The sequence below is a fragment of the Colossoma macropomum genome, unplaced genomic scaffold (genome assembly GCF_904425465.1).
Source record: "Colossoma macropomum unplaced genomic scaffold, Colossoma_macropomum, whole genome shotgun sequence".
Taxonomy (NCBI): Eukaryota; Metazoa; Chordata; class Actinopteri; order Characiformes; family Serrasalmidae; genus Colossoma; species Colossoma macropomum.
The window spans coordinates 699546-720360 of NW_023494788.1; the positions used below are offsets into that span (position 1 = coordinate 699546).

Consider the following 20815-nt stretch of genomic DNA (forward strand, 5'->3'; position numbering starts at 1 on the left):
TTCTAGCCCTATTAATTAACCATTACCTGTGCTTTCTGTGATAAAGACAGGTCACGTAAATACACCTTTTATACAATGAAAGGAAGAATGAGAACAGGGGAAAGAGGTGAATAATGCAATCACAGTTCACCGTCCTTTATTCTATTTGCTTTTCAATCAAGTGCTCCACATATTTCAGAGCTCTCTCCCCCCCCCACCACTCTCTCGCTCGCTCTCCCTCTCCCTCTCTTTGCCCTGTAGTGCAAAACCGAACTGATTGTGCTGTAAAATTATAACCCCGGTAGAATTTTTTTTTTTGTTCCATGCCCGCGACGGAACCATTACGGCTGAATTAAATGAGAGAGAAGCCCCACGAAACCCAGGCGCCTCCCACCCACAGCCGCCCACACTGAACCCTAGGATCAGTGTCCTTTCCCAACGCGGAGCGCCGGCTAAAAGCATTCACAGCCTGCGCCTGGAGCGCTCGCAAGAATGCGGCCATCTCGCAGGACGGAGGAAATTTTTGTCAGTAACTAGCGGGATATCAGAGATTCGTATTCATAAAGCCTTGAGAAAAAAAATGATTACGTTTACAGTAGTTGCACTTAGGGGTCTACTCGAAAAAAAAAGAAAGAAAAAGGGAAAAATGCGCAGAAGTTCAAGCAAAAGAAGCTTTTAGACTGAGGGGAGATTTGACTTTTTTCTTCTGTTTACCCTTTTCTTTTTCTCAGGGAGCATAACAACCCCAAAATGTGTGTTTAGCTCTGGGTGTTCATTTTATTTGATTCCTATTTTTTTTACCCTGACAAAAATAAATGGGGGGAACGAAGCCTGTATGGTCTTCCACTGAGCAGTGGGAGCTAAAATAGATGCATTTTCTTCAACCTCTGCACCGGCATCATCAGCACGGCCTATTCTCAAGAGGATTCGGCATCATTTAGTGAAGCCAGGTGTAATGAATCCGTTTCACAATTAGTCTGTGTTATTATTGTGACATTAGCGACGGTGACACGGATGGTAAGTGCTATGATACCTCCTCCATTTTTGGTTAATGCTGGTCCACTATGTGGGTGCCGGGCTGGTAATGGATTGTATCGGAGTTTATTTCATTAGGCTTTTTGAACGGGGGTGCGGGGGTGCGGGGGGGATGGGTTCAGCTAAAAGGGGGCATTCGCGGACCCTGTACTGGTGCAGCAATTTCAAAAATTGCATTGCATTTCGTGACTGCAAAGTACGAATTTCTTGTCCTGCCAGGCAACATTTCAAAAGAAAACTGACGAATGTGATTCTGGAGAAAGTTCAGCCTTAATTTAGCATCCAGGCTGCAAAGTGAATGAACATAAACACTGAAAATGAACACTCTTAACGTTGAAATAAAAAAATAAAAAATAAAAAACTGCAGCATGTGAAATTGGTGAGATCAGAAGGCCTAAACGCTCCAAAGCAGCTTTTATTTCCTATAAAACGATCCGTAAAAGAGTGAAACATAATACATCGTATCTACAATAAATAACGCTTTAATATAAAAAAGGGATATTAATCATAAAAAAACAGCACACATGCGTCCCTCACAGACGTCACTGCTGTCATTTTAAAATCCAGCAAGCACCGCTCCAATCTCTCCTGGCTATGAAGAAATTATCACAGTTCAGAACAGCCTGTTCTTTTCCACTGTGAAAACAAAAAGCTTGAGGATTGAAGCAAAAAAAAAAAAAGCGTTGAAAAAGCAGACACTCAGTTCATTCAGAAACGGTCCGTAGTCTGTTCACACACACCCGTGGCGCATATGGAAGTTGACAACATACTCAGCGTTCGTGCGCTGTACAGAAATGGCAAAAGGCTCGAAAGGGTGAAAGGTAAAGGCGACCAGTCTCCGGACGGTGTGGTTAATCGGTCTGCCCAGCAGGCCAGCCTGAATTTTAAACTTCAGCAAACCAGAATCCCTTGCATAAAACCTGCAGAGAGAGAGAGAGAGAGAGGGAGAGGGGGAGAGAGAGAGAGAGAGAGAGAGGAGAGGGAGAGAGAGAGAGAGAGAGAGAGAGAGAGAGAATGTTATCCTTAAACGCATGAATATCTTTGTAAATCCACACGTGAGAATTAGGCCCAGTCCCATTTCACCCCTCGGCCCCTACCACTTTGCCCTACCCCTCCATTTTGCGTGCTCACGTCTAGGGGTAGCGTGTCCCGATTGTTGTTGAGATAGAGGGGTAGGGTGAAGTGTTAGGGCCACATGACCCTCCAAACTGAGGATTTTCAGAGACACTCCAGTGTTATGAGGGAAAAAAGAAAAACCAGCAATATGGCTGAACAAGAGACCAAAGAAACCCACAAATGTTTCTCTGTTAAAAAACTTATGATTATCATTGTTTTATCTGACTTTAATGTCGTTTCAATGTATTATGGACTGTTTCTTCAAAACAAGCGTAAAAAATTGCTAGTAGTTTGCTGATGTCTCGGTAGCTAGCTAAATTTCCCGTTCCACCTTAAAAGGTGCAGTAGTTATATTTTGGCACCTCAGGTCAGAACTGCTGCACCATTTAAGGTGGAACGGGAAAACTCAAACAAGAAACTAGCAAATATCTGACTTCAGCTTCAAATCACTGAAAAATTAAGTGTGAGTGATAATAAATAAATGCCCTCCTCTTTGAAGTCATATGATCCCTAAATGTAACTAAAGCCCAGCAGTGAGGAGCTGAACTTTACCCTCCTCTGCTGTCACTGCAGACTGGCAGGGTCACCTACAGAGCAGCGCTGGTAGCTGTTAATGAAGTCATGTTCTTTTTATTTGAGGGTCCCATTTCAGAGGGAAGACTTTAACCACTACCCCTCTTAGCTCAGTTCAAAGGAGCAAGGTGACACTCAAAAACAAGGGGTAGGGGTAAAAATAAGAAATGGGATTGGGCCTTTGTGTGAATCACTACGCATTAAAAGTAAAATCTGTCGAAAAATCTAATTTAAAACCATTTCAATCATTTTCCTCCTAATATTTTAGACAACGGTGGCATACAGTGTCAGAAACCACACAAGACTATTAACAACTCAGCGCAGGTTGAGAAAAGTGAGTGATGATTAAGATACACAGTTAGCACCATGATAAACGGTGGAATATAAGCCTCCATTACTTGCTATCTACTTCAGCCTTGTAGCTCCAGGATAAAACTAAAGAAGTAAAGATTAAACTCCAAACATGTTCTGGCTGACTGAACACATTTGAGGTAAGGTGAGAAATGGCATGTACTGGTACAGCAGACTTCGATATCAATCACTGCCAGGGCTTGATTTTATCATCAAATATCATGTTAACAAAACTGAACTACAGACAGGATTGTGGATTAATCCAGTATGAATCTGCAGTGTGTAGTTTTACAGTCTGACGGTAATAATTGTGGAGTGATTTTAATCCAGTATGAATCTGCAGTGTGTGTAGTTTTACAGTCTGACTGTAATAATTGTGGAGCGATTTTAATCCAGTATGAATCTGCAGTGTGTGTAGTTTTACAGTCTGACGGTAATAATTGTGGAGTGATTTTAATCCAGTATGAATCTGCAGTGTGTGTAGTTTTACAGTCTGACTGTAATAATTGTGGAGCGATTTTAATCCAGTATGAATCTGCAGTGTGTAGTTTTACAGTCTGACGGTAATAATTGTGGAGTGATTTTAATCCAGTATGAATCTGCAGTGTGTGTAGTTTTACAGTCTGACTGTAATAATTGTGGAGTGATTTTAATCCAGTATGAATCTGCAGTGTGTAGTTTTACAGTCTGACGGTAATAATTGTAGAGTGATTTTAATCCAGTATGAATCGAATCTGCAGTGTGTGTAGTTTTACAGTCTGACTGTAATAATTGTGGAGTGATTTTAATCCAGTATGAATCTGCAGTGTGTAGTTTTACAGTCTGACAGTAATAATTGTGAGTGATTTTAATCCAGTATGAATCTGCAGTGTGTAGTTTTACAGTCTGACTGTAATAATTGTGGAGTGATTTTAATCCAGTATGAATCTGCAGTGTGTGTAGTTTTACAGTCTGACGGTAATAATTGTGGAGTGATTTTAATCCGGTATGAATCTGCAGTGTGTGTAGTTTTACAGTCTGACGGTAATAATTGTGAGTGATTTTAATCCGGTATGAATCTGCAGTGTGTGTACTTTTACAGTCTGACGGTAACAATTTTTGAGTGAACGGTCTGAAGCCAGAGCTCTCTCTAATAGCCGTCCTGTTCCACTTCACGCTAATGGAATAACAAAACCTGCTAATAGCCACAGTCGTGCGATGTGCTGTTACTATTATTGAGTGAGTGCTGTGGTATAACACTGACGTGAACATGCACTATGACCGTTTACCCCAGGCTATGTAAGTAAACCTACATATTAAATGCCACACATTACTGGGCTTTCATCAAAAATCTCCCAGTGACGGCTTCTGACCCCGCCCAGTCTCACCGTATGGGATGATCTCCACATGTTTTGGGTCTTTCCATGACAGAGACCCACTTGTCATCGTAGCTGAAGAGTGAGAGATCCAAGTAGGGGCTACTGCTGTATGACTGCGCACTAATGGGGAGCTGACCCAGCAGCCTGCGGACCGCCTCTGTGTGACCACCATACTTAGCATTCACTATAGTGTCCTTAAACCTGCAGAAATGTGGAGGGAGAGAAATCATTAAAATAGTCTTCTGAACACACAGGAGTTTGAACGACAGAAGAACAAAATTTGACTGTAAATGAATGCATGAAAACCACACTTAAAAAGCTCTATAACAATCTGGCCCAATCCCATTTCTTCTTTTTACCCCTACCCCTTGTTTTCCAGTGCCACCATAACCCCTTGGAACTGAGTTACAAGGGGTAGTGGTTGAGATCTTGCCCTACGAAATGGGACCCTCAAATAAAAAGAACATCACTTCATTAACAGCTACCAGCGCTGCTCTGTAGGCGACCCTGCCAGTCTGCAGTGACAGCAGAGGAGGGTAAAGTTCAGCTCCTCACTGCTGGGCTTTAGTTACATTTAGGGCATCATATGCCTTCAAAGAGAGGGGCAATTATTTATTATCACCCACCCCTAATTCTTCAGTGATATGAAGCTGAAGTCAGATATTCACCAGCTTCTCGTTCGAATTTTCCTGTTCCACGTTAAATGGTGCAGCAGTTACATTCTGGCGCTTCAGGCATCGGAACTGCTGGACTATTTAAGGTGGAACGGGAAATTTAGCTAGCTACCGAGACATCAGCTACTACTAGCAATTTTTTATGCTTGTTTTGAAGAAACAGTCCATAATACACTGAAACGACATCAAACTAAGATAAAACAATGATTATCAAGTTTTTAACGGAGAAAATTCTCACATTTGTGGGTTTCGTTGGTCTCTTGTTCAGCCATATTGCTGGTTTTTCTTTTTTCCTCATAACTCTCTGTTTGGAGTCTCTGAAAACCTCTGTTTGGAGGGTCATGTAGCCCCAACAATTCACTGGAGGACTTCATACATCTTTATATAAGGATATTTTATTAACCATCTGCACATTTTATTCCCTACGCTGCTAAGGCCTTGACATGAAGTGTAAAAGTTAAATTCCTTAAATTCCATGTGTCAAACAGAAGGCCAGCGGGCCAACTCAGGCCCGTGACACCGTCCTATTCGGCCCGCAAAATTATTTAAATGTTCTATTCTTATTAGACCGTTTCTCCATGAGCTGCACTACAGTTCCCAACATGCACTGCAACATAGTGTGCATTCTGACCCCCTTATCCCAACAACAATATGGGCCAGCGGTTACACAAAAAAGAAGAGATGTCTGGCGTCCAGTTCAAGCAAACAGGCAGTTTTTAATAAAACTACCTAAAACAATTTATTCTTATTTAGAATTATTTGTAAATAAGTATCCAATGCATATTTTGCTGTTGCAGTTTTGGCATATTTAGAATAAAAAAATGGCCTTTTTTAATACGACCCTTTTAGTGGTTAAGTGCGACACCCCTGGTTTGAAACCGAATTAGCTGCACATTCTTCACATGGCCACCCCTTCCTGAAATTTACCACCAAACAGAGACATGGAGAGCATCTCAAACCCATACTCCAGTAAAAGTACTGCTTCTGTGGTGAAATAATGGAGTAAAAGTACCTTTCCAGAAAACATCTTGAGAAGAAGAACCTATTTAAGCACTGAGTAACTTAGAGAACTGCAGCTGAATATATATATATATATATATATATATATAGTCACTTAGAGATTTTATTCCAAGCCATTTTTCACTATTTCTGTGGGTTCATTTATCATAATATTTTGATGCAGTATAAACGGCAGCTGGTATTTTGAAAGTAGGCAAAAAAAATGTAAAAACAAGCTTTTGTTCTTGTTCTGGTGATGGTATATACTCGATACACACGCAAGTATTTTTTAACAGGTGGACTTACCTGCGCTGGACCTGCCGGGCGAAGTTATTGCTGGACGCGGAGCAGGGGAACTGCACGGCCTCGCTATGGAGCGTAGCGTTCCGGAAAAGATCGCAGAAATTCTCAAACAGCTCCAACAGCTTGTCCGAAGTGTTCTCAAACACCGCGATCACCTCAGTGGTGACCATGTTGTACACGACAAAGAAAGAGGGCTGAGAGACAAAGAGAGAAAGACAAAGACCGTGTGAGAGAACGATGAAGAAACAGATAAAAGCCTGAAGTAAGACAATGAGTGCGTTTACATGCACTTAATAATCTGATAACTGCAGAAAATCAGGTTGTGTCAGTAATCTGATCAACAAGTTTACACGCACTTGAGTGATCAGATAATGGGAAACTTCAGGTCTACATGAGTCAGGCAGTAATCAGATTTCTGCTTTGCAACCAGCCAATAAACTCGTAACGTAACTTGTAAACGTATCGTAAAACAAACTTTTTTTCAAACATCCCGCCACTTTACCTGAAAATACGAACACACATCATCTAGAAGATGAAGAATATTTAAATCCTTTATTTCGTGTTTGGTTTCAACGTTGCTCCAACAGTGAGCGACATCCACCGTCTGTTTCGCACGTGCGCAGACTGAGAAATTCAACAGAAATCAGAGTAAGAGTTTACATGCAATGAGAAATCTGATTACTGAGCTAAAATCCAGCCTCTTTATCTGATTTCTTGACCAGATTTCGAGATCGGAGTATGGCGTTCACATGACCATTTGAATAATCGGATAACTGCAGAAATCCGATTATGATCGGATTATTGAGTGCATGTATACACACTCACTGTCTCAAACAGATTTTCTGAAAAAGATGAGATTTTAGGTACATTTAAATGGAAAAAAGCAATGCAAATGAGTGTAATACTGGCTTGTGTACGTTGAGACCTCTGAGCAATCTCAGACGTTTCAGCTGAGTGTTCTGTACGCGTCCTGATAAATCACAGGTGTTCATCCAGCCTGACTAATCATAGGCATTTCCACACAGCACTCTCTAACCACCCATTAAAATGTGCTAAGCACTGTTATATCGCAATAAATAATCACAATTATCTTTTTTCTGGTCAAAACCTCAGCGCGATTCACTTGCTTGTTTTTTTAACCTGACTGTCAATCGTCGATAGCCATTACAGAATTACAGAAGGACTGCAGCGAGGAGAATATACAGACAGTATGAAGACCTGGAATACAAAAGGAATATTAATGCCACCAGCAAGAAGCACTGAAGCTGTTTCTTCTACTACTATCACCATCAGCAGGAACAAAACAAGATGAATACATTGATTTTTATATTTTTTTAAAAAACTTTTTCACACCCAAAGTCGATTGTAACACATGGCTGAGTATGAAAGCACAGGATAAAAATGAACACAGACACACCACAGCTCACTGAGATGACCGATAAACATCTCCTTACCAATAACTGATTTCATTCTTTAATAAAACCAACTAACACGATATAATCCATATCAGAACTGCAGTGGAGGATAAAACTATAAGAATGGATCACTGATTTAGTTTACTTACTTATGACAGCTACATGAGGCATTCGGTTGTATGCAAAAGTTTGTGCAACCCGGTCAAATTATACAACGATCAGACACAACATTATGACCACCTCCTTGTTTCTACGCTCATTGTCCATTTTATCAGCTCCACTTACTATATAGGTGCACTTTGTAGTTCTACAGTTACAGACTGGAGTTCATCTGTTTCTCTGATACTTTGTTAGCCCCCTTTTACCCTGTTCTTCAGTGCTCAGGACCCCCATGGACCCTCACAGAGCAGGTGCTATTTGGGTGGTGGATCATTCTCAGCACTGCAGTAACGCTGACATGGTGGTGGTGTGTTAGTGTGTGTTGCGCTGGTACGAGTGGATCAGACACAGCAGTGCTGCTGGAGTTTTTAAATACCTCAGTGTCGCTGCTGGACTGAGAATAGTCCACCAACCAAAAATATCCAGCCAACAGCGTCCTGTGGGCAGCGTCCTGTGACCACTGATGAAGGACTAGAGGATGACCAACACAACACAGCAGATGAGCTATCGTCTCTGACTTTACATCTACAAGGTGGACTGACAAGGTAGGAGTGTCTAATAGAGTGGACAGTGAGTGGACACAGTGTTTAAAAACTCCAGCAGCACTGCTGTGTCTGATCCACTCAGACCAGCACAACACACACTAACACACCACCACCACGTCAGTGTTACTGCAGTGCTGAGAATGACCCACCACCCAAATAGTACCTGCTCTGTGAGGGTCCATGAGGGTCAGAATGTTACGTCTGATCTGTGTATTTTGTTGATTTCCTAAGGCTACGTTCACACAGCAGGTAAAAGTGGCCCAAATCCGATTTTCTCACCAAATCTAATTGTTTTGTTTGGCTGTTCACTATGTTTGTTAAATGTGATCTGTATGCGACATCAGTCTGAACAGATCAGCTCCTAAAGTGACCCACATGCGCAAAAGAACAGAGCTTCACGCGGCTCATCCAGAGGTAAACAATCACGACTGCCAACAAACGCCAGTCGCTCCCGGAGGATCAGCTTCATCTTCACCAGCATCACAGGAGCCATCATGAAGCTTCACTGACTGACAGCTGGGCTCATCACCCAGAATGTGTTCGAGCCGTAAAAAGGGCGCGGTCACTTCTTTGGTTCGCGTCCTCGGATTCTTTAAACTTTGCTTTCAGACTTTTAACTGTTCTTTGACGCTGCAGCCTCGTTCTCCTGCGGCCGCGTTCGGACATTTCTTTCAGAATCTCTTCAAACACGGAGGGTTTTGGATGATTTATACAGAAACATCAGCCCAATATTTATGAGGCCTCAGCTTAAAGCAGAGCAAAGTAAGTCTGGATTTTTGTTTGTTATATTTTTAGCCTATACTAGTTCATTAGCACATACTGAGACATATTTACAGGCAGGATGGTAAAATGGACACAAATGGGCTCCCAAGCTGGATTGATTTTTGTTGCAAGGACGAAATGGCTCTTCTTAACATTTGGGTTGAGACCCCTGGTCTAATTCATCTACAGGCAGTTAACAAGCTCTGATATTAGGCTAAATTAGGCTAAATTAGGCTAAATTTACTCATCTTACACCTGCAGCCCTTGTGATTTGAAAATTGCGATTTCAATATAAATTGATTAATTTTTTAGCCCTCATTAACAGAACTGTTCTTACACTGCAAGAGGGAATGATTACTTTTGCTCCATGTAAGCTGTTCTCCACATGTAACAGACATCTACAGCTTAAATGGAGTTTTTGGAGGGACTTTTCAGCCATGCTAGCTTACGCCACCTCCAAGGGCTAATGACAGGGCAGCCGTTCATCAGACATCGTCAGCACCCCCCACTCTGAGCCCTGCTTTCACGAGCCGTCGGATTGGTTTAAACGTTTCCCACTCAGTTTGTTCCGACCCGAATACGTTCCCCTGACATTCAGCACTAAATTTCTCACGCTTGTCCCCGGGCATCTGTGACGAGATCACGTCTCGCCCCGCGGGACCACCCCTCACAGTCATCTCTCAGCTGTTCCAGACTGGAGTTTAATGTTTGGAGTAATTATGTTCTCCAGACACCACATAAGCCGCTTCTTGTTCAGCTCAGCCTCACGAAGAGAAGCAAGTTACTGAACACTTGTTAGGATTATCAGAGATTGAGCAGCACAGAACAAAGGCACAATTCACTGTGAGCTCATTTACAAACCTCAGTCTTGCATAATAACATCGCAGAAGCTTAACGATACGTTATCATTATTAGGATCAATTTTGGGATCTTCATTTTTGCTGTTTTGCTGTCATCACCATACCTGTGTGTAATATAATCTGCACTCCATGTGCAATATGTGTAAAATATCCTTACATGGTAAAGATTTTTTTGCTTTTCTATTTAGTGTTTTTATTGCTAATAAATCACGATACTTGTCTGCAATATAATCAATACTCCATGTGCTATACGTGTAAAATATACTTATAGCGTAAAGATTTTTTTGCTTCTTTATTTATAATGTTTATATTGTTAATTTTGTGAAGTTTATAGTTTAACTTTTAGTTTTACATACATTTTCTATACAGTAATAAGTAACAAACTGTAACCTTAAAGTAATTAATATCTTATATGTTAATTTTCTTCTTGTTACTTCGTTTCTTGAGTGCCTTGTTCTCCCTTTGCTGTTGTAACACAGTGAACTTCCCCGATGTGGGACTAATAAGGATTATCTTATCTTTTTTTTAATTAATTTTATGTTTTTTTGTCCATATTTTAAAACATTCGCTCTCTTTATCATGATGCATAATATTTAAAGATGAAATAATAACTAAAATCTCATTACATGAACTAAAGAAGTTTACTTTCTCATGCAAAGTTTTTTTTTGGATGATATTTTTGTTGGAAATATTTTTTATCTGACCAACAGAGATTCTACTACTGAACAACTGCATTCATATAATAGATTTAGTCCAATTACAACCAATTACAGACAGCCTGTAAACTGCATAGTAAAAACAATAGCTAACTGAAGGTCAGCCCATTATTAAGTTTTATTATTATTATTATTATTATTTTTATTATTATTACTACCAATTGTTTGACTTTGCTTCCAGATCTTTCTAAGTTAGTTAAAAAAAGCATGTTTTTTCAACAGGCATAGTTTTCATCACCACAGCTGTTACGTTTCATTTTGTATCAACATCATGTATCATGACCACTTATTAAATATTGTGATGTTATATTTTTGCCATATTTCCAGTCCTTACAGAGACCAATACTGTGATGACAGTCATCATACATACATCACACAGCTCTACCTGAGAGGGGTCGGTGACCCGGAGGGTGACCACGTCTTCGCTGGTGTATTTGATGAAGAGGTGATGCTCGTCCAGAAGCTGCATCTTCCACATTCTCAGCTGCCTCAGCTGGTCGAAGAACTGGAAGAACCTGCGTTTGGCCGTGGCGCTGCCGTCCTGCTCCGCTCGCCTCCACAGGTACACCAGGAGTCTGTGTTTCAGAGAGTTGATGCTTTTCTCCTTGTAGAGTCGAGAGAAACCCGGCTGACCCTCCGCCTGAGCCTCGGAGTACACCGCCGAAAGGGTCAAAAGGTCATCCTCGTAGCAAAAACGTCCAATGGTTCGGACGTCCAGGAAAGTTCCTTCTGGAGTCACCTAGACGAGACGAGAAGAAATTAGGGGATTTTAATCTCACTGTATATAAATTTAATATTACTTGTTTTCGTGTTGAATCTCATTATGTGATTTTAATCTCAGTGTCTTGATTTTAATCTTACTGCATCTAATTTTAATCTTACTGTTACTGATTTTAATGTCCAATTTCAATCTTAATCTGCCGATTCTGATTTCAATCTCACTGTATATAATTTAAATATTAATCTACTTTGAATCTCATTATACATTACTTTAAAAATAATGATTTTAATCCCAGTGTCCAATTTTAATCTCACTGATTTTAATCTTACTGTATCTGATTCTAATCTCAACATGTCCAATATTAACCTTAATCTAAATGATTTGGATTTTAATCTCACTGTATATAATTTCAATGTTGTTTGATTATTATTTGATTACATTTAAAATATGATTTTACTCTCAGTGTCTCATTATAATCTCACTGTTTCTGATTTTAATCTCACCGTATAAATACTACTTATTTCTACTTTGAATCTTATTGTTCATGATTTTAAATTTACTATGTGATTTTTAATCTCAGTGTCTGATTTTAATCTTAACATGTCCAGCACTGTGAAATTCCCCACAATGTGGGACTAATAAAGCATTATCTAATCTATTTTATTTATTTTATGCTTTTTGTACATAATTTAAGACAGTAGCTCTCTTTATCATGATGCATGGACCAGTAGAAATGAGTCATAATTACTTAAAGATAAAATCTCATTACACTAATTTATATTAAAAGTTAAGAAGGGTTTACTTTCTCTTGCAAAGTTACCTTTTTGGATATACCTTTTTTTGACCAACAGAGATTATATGCTTTTCTACTACTGAACAACTGCATTTAAATAATTTTGCACTCATATGATTTTTAATCTCAGTGTTTGATTTTAATCTTAACATGTCCAGTTTTAATCTTAATCTAACTGATTTTAATCTCACTGTATGTAATTCAAAATTACTTGTTTCTACTTTGAATCTTACTGTACACGATTTTAAACTGTGATTTTAATCTCAGTGTCTGATTTTAATCTCACTGTATCCAATTTTAATCTTAACATGTCCAGTTTTAATCTTAATCTAACTGATTTTAATCTCACTGTATATAATTCAAAATTACTTGTTTCTACTTTGAATCTTACTGTACATGATTTTAAACTATGTGATTTTAATCTCAGTGTCTGATTTTAATCTCACTGCATCCAATTTTAATCTTAACATGTCCAGTTTTAATCTTAATCTAACTGATTCTGATTTTAATCTCACTGTCTCATTTCAATATCTTACTGTACCTGATGTTATATCACTGCGTCTGATTTTAATCTTACAGCGTCTGCTTTTAATTTCACTGTTTCTGCTTTCAATCTCACGGTAAATTATTTTAATCTGTGTCTGAGCCAGTTTCCTGGAACCAGATTAAGCATAAGCCTAGTCTAAAAAGAATTTCCAATAGTGCTTCAACACTGCCGCTGCAATTTAGTCTAAAACTAGACTGAATTCATGTCCCATTGTGCCTGCGTTTAATCCTAATCTCACTGTATCTGATTTTAATCTCACTGTCTGATTAAAGGCCAAAAAGGTCCTAGGGTCGTATTAATGAGCTGCACTGCCATCACAGTGCTGTGGAGGCTGTTACCGCCGCACTCACCTGAAACACATGGATGGTCTGTTGCTGGACAGACAGCACGGCTAGTATGTTCCTGTACAGGTAGAGGCCCTGGTTGTGAGACAGGATGATCTTATCACATTTGAAGGTGCGTGTGTCGCACAGACGGCCCGTGTGCAGGTCTATGATGTGGAGCGAGTAATCCTCCAGAGGAGACCGCGGGTTTGGAGTCACGGACTCGTTGTTGCGGTAAACCTCGAAGAAGTGCGGGTGCGGCTCCTCGGGCAGGTAGGCCGCAGACCCCACTATAACGTAGCGGCAGTCGTCCGTGAACAGGCTGCACTCACGGTTCAGGTGCTCCCCGTTAGAGGCCACGTTGGTGACGTGGAGGAGAGAGAAGAAGCGCTCGAAGAGCCGCCCGCGGATGTTCAGAGAGCGCTGGTCATTCCCGTTGGCCAAAGTCTCTCCTTCCTGGCCCTGGAGCAGGTCCTCGGCAGCCTGTCGGTGGGGGCGGGGTGACAGTCAAATCTAATTCATGATACTTTGCATTGGATAATATGATATTACAATACACAAATAACCAAAACAGTACTGACAACAGTAGGACACTGGTGCCTACACGGACTCTAAGAAGTGTTCAGTCTGTGTCTGATTTTAATCTCACTGTACGTAATTTAAATACTATTCGTTTCTTCTTTGAATCTCATTTTTAAATTTACTGTGATTATAATCTCAGTGTCTGATTTGAATCTCACTGTGTCTGATTTTAATCTTAATCTAACTGATTCTGATTTTAATCTCAATTAAATATAATTTATATATTATCTGTTCCTACTCTGAATCCCATTGTACAAGATTTTACATTTACTCTGTGATTCTAATCTCAGTGTCTGATTTGAATCTTACTGTATTTGATTTTAATCTTAACATGTCCAATTTTATCTTAATCTAACTGATTCTGATTTTAATCTCACTGTAAATCATTTAAATATTACTTGTTTATATTTTACTCTCAGTATCTGATTTTAATTTCACTGTGTCTGATTTTAATCTTAATCTAACTTATTCTGATTTTAATCTCACTGTATCTGATTTTAATCTTAACATGTCCATTTTAATCTAAATCTAACTGATTCTGATTTTAATCTCACCGTATGTACTTCAAATATTACTTGTTTATGATTTTAATCTGAGTGTCTGATTTTAATCTTTCTGTATTTCTTTTTATTCATGATATTGCATATTATGACATCACGAGGTACAAATAACCAAATTAGTACTGACAGCAGTACGACACTGGTGCCTGCTCAGACTCTAAGCAGTGTTCAGTCTCAGTGTTGATCTGCCTCACACTATACTGAGTTCTTTACATTGTTACAAGTGCACACTGATCGCTATTTAAAATGTATACATAGATAAGAGCATTAATAATTAATTACCTATTAAAAAGGGGGGGGGGGTAATTTGGGCTTTTTTCTATGAACTTTATGAACCTCAATGGCTTTCGCATTCATTACATCATGGGACAGCTGGCCAGTCAGAAGATGAAGGCAAACACAGAACAAGGAAGGGAGAACATGGAGGGGGAGAGAGGGCCCACATGGTGGTAGAGCACTGGTAACTTCTCCCTCAGAGCCATTTTCTCTGTTTTTTTTATTTTTTATTATTCAATTTTAATCTTAATCTAAACTGATTCTGAATTTAATCTCACTGTACATAATTAAAATAGTACTGGTTTCTACTTTTGAATCTCATTGTACATTATTTACTTTATTTTTTTACACTTTATTATTTATTATTTTACACTTTTGTGAGTTTAATCTCAGTGTCTGATTTTAATCTTACTGTATCTGATTTTAATCTTACCATGTCCAGTTTTAATCTTAATGTAGCGTATTCTGATTTTAATCTCACTGTATGTAATTCAAATAGTACTGGTTTCTACTTTTGAATCTCATTGTACATGACTTTAAATTTACTCTGTGATTTTAATCTCAGTGTCTGATTTTGAATCTTATTGTATTTGATTTTAATCTTACCATGTCCGATTTTAATCTTAATCTAACTGATTCTGATTTTAATCTCACTGTATTTAATTCAAATAGTACTGGTTTCTACTTTTGAATCTCATTGTACATTTTGTTAAACTTATGTGATTTTAATCTCAGTTTATTACTGTTAAGAGCATAATGGAAAGGTTTTTTGCATTTTTGGTCCAATAAAGGGCACCAACATAGTGGAAAAAGTCTAATTTACCAAAACAGAGTAATATTCTACTCCAACACTGTAAACAGCTCTGCAGATATTTAAATCCTTTTTGTTGAGTTTATTAGAAAAATAGCTTTTAAGTAAATGTATTGTCTGGGCTATTCATGCTTCATTTTTTATCTTATTACACCCACGATATGTTCAAATCCATATTATGGGACAATATCCTACCAGTATTCAAATGTTATGCCACTAAACCTCCAGGCCCTACCTGGCATCCCTGGTACTCGTATATCTCCAGGGAGGTCTGGTCCGAGGAGAACGCGATGAAGCAGCGTCCATCTGGAGAGAACTTGCGCAAAAAGCATGGGGGCTTCTCCACGTTCACCACAGTAAAGTTGGGGAAGAGATTCTGGTGGAAGCAGCGCACCCTGTACCAGTGTGCCCCAGGGGCGGCCCGAGCAGATGCGCCGGCGCTCCAGACGATGGACCACGTTCTGGTTCTGGATGCGTCGTGGTCGCAACGTCGGGAAACTGTCTTCCGTTGTGGGCGCGCTGCAGGACGCCATGGACGCCTACATTACAGTCAAGACTGAGAAAGCAAAAGCAAAGAGAGACACAAGCTGAATAACTGCAATACATTCAAGATCTTCGCAAATTTAAGGTGACACTGCGACCTTAGACTCATCTGTGGGTCTGGATTCTTTTGGACACATAGTTTAGTTCAGTTTATTCAGGAACATATACTAAGTAAAACTAGTGAAACTGATAATAGGCAGAATTAAAAGGAACCCAAGCAGCTCTCTATGATGGCACCCCAGCTATGGGAACAGGGGCTTCACTAACGTCTGTAGACTACATTTACATTTTAGAGAAAAAGAATATCTTTATGAACTTAAAGGTGAATTCCACCCACTCTTCAGAATTTCTGCATTCAGAGTGGTTTGGTGTGACTCTGGTTTCTTTACAGTGGTGGCGATAGGAACCAGAGATGACAACAACACAAACATAGTCTTTTTGAACCTACAAGTTTATGTGGGATGTTGATGGTAAAATAGTGGAAAATCTGAAAACAGTGAGTTTCCTCCTTGCACTGTTCTGCATCACAACACGCTGCATGTATCCCTCCACCGTGAATAGATTAAAATAAACTGATTAACAAGACGTTTCAGGCCAACATTATCACAAAACAGTGTCTCAGTCATCAGGCTGTGAATTCATAACACATTTCATGTAGTAACTTGCTGTGAGGGAGCTTTTAGAGGTGGACGTCTGGTTCCCATCACCACCACTGTGAACAGTTCTGACTCTCTAGAACGGAGCGTTTCACACCAAACCACTCTGAACGACTCCGTTTACATCTTAACCACTTAATTATGTAGCAGTTTTGAAAAACTGGTGGAGTTCCCCTTTTAAACGTTAGCTAAATGAGTTATTGCAGTGAGTTGGTAGTTAATCTCAACACAACGTTTAGGTTCATGTATGTCTCCGCACGTTTTAGACTTTTTTAGGTTTAGTATTGTGTGAAACAGTATTATAGATGCGATATTCCGTCGCGGTGAGTTAATTTATTGAGCATTTCAGTCTAAATGTTTTCTCTTAGTGAACTTAAATGAAACTTACGTGTTGGTTTCTGTGCCGCAGTCCGCGCTAACAAGTCCTTTATTTATCAAAACCGCGCAGAAACACCCAAACTCAGCACTTACTTCTACCACAGAGGGCATATATATATATTTAATGTGTAGTATGAACGATATAAATTAAACATTGTCACTGAAATCGCGGTGTTCTGCGTGTTAGCTCGTAGCTTAGTTAGCTCGCCGGCGAACTCACAACGACCAAGAGCCAGGAAACCCTCCGGCTGAGTTTTTAGAGCGCCACCTGCAGGAGCGGCGGAACGATCCAACACACAGGCAGCAGCAGAGAGGAGCTCAAAATCACACCGCAGATTAGTTTCTTCGTTTTACTCTTACAACACATTTCCTTATGCAAGCCCGTCTCTGTCACTGGAAAATATATATATATATAGCCGTTTATTAAGCCATAATAATGATACATTTTCCATAACTACGAGGATTATGATTATGTAATATAATAATTGCGTTAAATAATGGTATTATGACTTAACATCTCATAATTATGACTTAGTATCTCATAGTAACGATTTAATTCTTCAAACTTATGACTTACTTTCACATAATTGTGACTTGCTTTCTCATAGCTATGACATAGCACCTCATGTTTATGACTTAGTATCTCATAATCATGACTTACTTTCTCATTATTATGAGAATTTTTCATTGTTGTGAGACACTAATATAGACAATTATTCATTACTGTGAGATGCTAAGTCATAATTATGAGATGCTAAGTCATAAATCATAGTTGTGGAAACTTTATCATTATTATGACTTACAAAAAGGTTACATTTTTTTCCAGTGGCAGAAACGGGTTTCTGTTTTTCCTGAACATTTTCCCTAAATGCAAAAACAAAACTAAACACCAATCTGACTTCCACTGAAAATTACTGTAGTAGTTGAACTAAACATATAAAACATCTTCCAATTACAAGAAAACAATATCATGTTTTAAACATTGCTCATATACAGACTGTACGACGTGCTGTGAAGAAGGTGGAGGTGAGCCTTTAGAGGGCGGCGCTGAGCCACGTTTGTTTATTCGACGTTTGGTAATGACGCCTTTAGAGGGCGGCGCTGAGCAAAGTTTGTTTATTTGATGTTCGTTAATGACGCCTTTATAGGGCGGCGCTGAGCGACGTTTGTTTGTTTGATGTTCGTTAATGACGCCTTTAGAGGGCGGCGCTGAGCGACGTTTGTTTTGTTGATGTTCGTTAATGATGCCTTTAGAGGGCGGCGCTGAGCCACGTTTGTTTGTTTGATGTTCTTATTGACGCCTTTAGAGGGCGGCGCTGAGCGACGTTTGTTTTGTTGATTTTCGTTAATGACGCCTTTAGAGGGCGGCGCTGAGCGACGTTTGTTTATTCGACGTTTGTTAATGACGCCTTTAGAGGGCGGCGCTGAGCAGCGTTTGTTTATTCGACGTTTGGTAATGACGCCTTTAGAGGGCGGCACTGAGCGACGTTTGTTTATTCGATGTTTGGTAATGACGCCTTTAGAGGGCGGCGCTGAGCGACGTTTGTTTATTCGATGTTTGGTAATGACGCCTTTAGAGGGCGGCGCTGAGCGACGTTTGTTTATTCAATGCTTGGTAATGACGCCTTTAGAGGGCGGCGCTGAGCGACGTTTGTTTATTCGATGTTTGTTAATGACGCCTTTAGAGGGCGGCACTGAGCGACGTTTGTTTATTCGATGTTTGGTAATGACGCCTTTAGAGGGCGGCGCTGAGCGACGTTTGTTTATTTCGATGTTTTGGTAATGACGCCTTTAGAGGGCGGCGCTGAGCGACGTTTGTTTATTCGATGTTTGGTAATGACGCCTTTAGAGGGCGGCGCTGAGCGACGTTTGTTTATTTGATGTTTGTTAATGACGCCTTTAGAGGGCGCCGCACACACAAATTACCAACTACAATTATTCATATTACAATTAATCGTCAGCAAAAATTTATGATTATGACAGGCCTAAACATTGGAAGGTTAAGATTAGGCACAATAAGAGTGAACTCAGTTAGGGTTAGTTTACAGGGATTAAGCTTAGTCTTAGACACACAACCTTCTGAATGAGGTTCTCTATTCAAAGGAGAATGTAGTTCAGGATTACACAGATTAAAATCTGACACAGACACATCTTTCAGTTTAGCAGTTGAAGTTAAACTCTGTTCTTCTCTTTTTGGTCTAAAGTAAAACGCTAAAGCTCCAAAGTGAGAGGAGAGATCAACGGTAAAGTAAAACAGGAGCTGAACCAACACAGCACAATGACATTAAACCCAAAAATGAGAGCTGGGAATTAAAGTAATATACAGCTACACCAATCAGGCATAACATTATGACCACCTCCTTGTTTCTACGCTCATTGTCCATTTTATCAGCTCCACTTACTATATAGGTGCACTTTGTAGTTCTACAGTTACAGACTGTAGTCCATCTGTTTCTCTGATACTTTGTTAGCCCCCTTTTACCCTGTTCTTCAGTGGTCAGGACCCCCATGGACCACAACAGAGCAGGTACTATTTGGGTGGTGGGTCATTCTCAGCACTGCAGTAACACTGACGTGGTGGTGGTGTGTTAGTGTGTGTTGTGCTGGTCTAAGTGGATCAGACACAGCAGTGCTGCTGGAGTTTTTAAACACTGTGTCCACTCACTGTCCACTCTATTAGACACTCCTACCTTGTCAGTCCACCTTGTAGATGTAAAGTCAGAGACGATAGCTCCTCTGCTGCTGCAGTTTGTGTTGGTCATCCTCTAGTCCTTCATCAGTGGTCACAGGGACGCTGCCCACAGGACGCTGCTGGCTGGATATTTTTGGTTGGTGGACTATTCTCAGTCCAGCAGTGACACTGAGGTGTTTAAAAACTCCTGCAGCACTGCTGTGTCTGATCCACTCAGACCAGCACAACAGGTCATAATGTTACTGATCGGTGTATACTCATCATTTAGATACTGGACGTTCATTTGGCCTGTAAGCAGCTGCTTGATTAGGGAGGCTTTCTGAGATGAACTTTTTACTTGCAAAAAAAACAGATTATAGGTTATTCAGTACATCTACTCTTTTAATTTGGGGATTATTCTGACCGACATTGGCCGGTTTAGTTGGAGTGGGTCTTAGTAGTGAAAACAGAGGGGCATTAGGACAGAAAATTAGAGTCAAAAGTAGCCTAATGCCCATTTAAATAGCTTCACCCATTAACAGATTACACTGAAAAGGTGAGCGAGAGGAAGACGAGGTTCGCTTCCTCCTTTTTCTGCTTTTCTGCCATTGATAGAACAAATTGATGGATGTTTAAAACCCCCGGCCGCTCCCTCCAAACAGGCCGGCGGACATTTGGACTTTGTAAATAGACCTTTTTATGGCCCTGCTCGACGGGAAGCATGCTAATCTTCCACAAAAATTATGAAATTAACACTCAGTTTCAAAATGTCAATTGACATCTTCCGACAAGCAGATTTCCATAATAATTACGAAAAAGGTCATTTTTTAAATTTATTTCTTTTTTTAATGTTTTTTTTTACTCTACATTAGCAGTGGAGCTGCTCTCATGTTGCAAACTGAAAATGGGAGCTTTTTTATTAAACACTGCAACAAAACGTTTAGGACTCTTCAGCAAAAAGGATATAAAATCATTTCGGAGTGGTCATATAAGACTGGACAAAAGTCAGAGAGTCCTCAACACAATTCCTTCATTTTGCAGGATATATTTCTGAGGAGGTTAAACAGAGGATATTCCCCTTATTAAAGGATAATACTGGAGTTCAAAAA

General features: G+C 39.8%; 1 protein-coding gene across 1 annotated transcript; it reads right to left on the reverse strand.

Moving 5' to 3' along the window:
* Window positions 1-1394: 1394 nt before the first annotated feature.
* On the reverse strand, window positions 1395-17266 carry det1 (DET1 partner of COP1 E3 ubiquitin ligase). The gene is given in 8 exon segments (XM_036567969.1): window positions 1395-1934; window positions 4422-4613; window positions 6392-6582; window positions 11231-11584; window positions 13257-13712; window positions 15694-15873; window positions 15875-16014; window positions 17046-17266. Coding segments are annotated over 7 exon segments (1680 nt in total). The 5' UTR covers window positions 15992-16014; window positions 17046-17266; the 3' UTR covers window positions 1395-1744.
* Between the last annotated feature and the right edge of the window lie 3549 nt (window positions 17267-20815).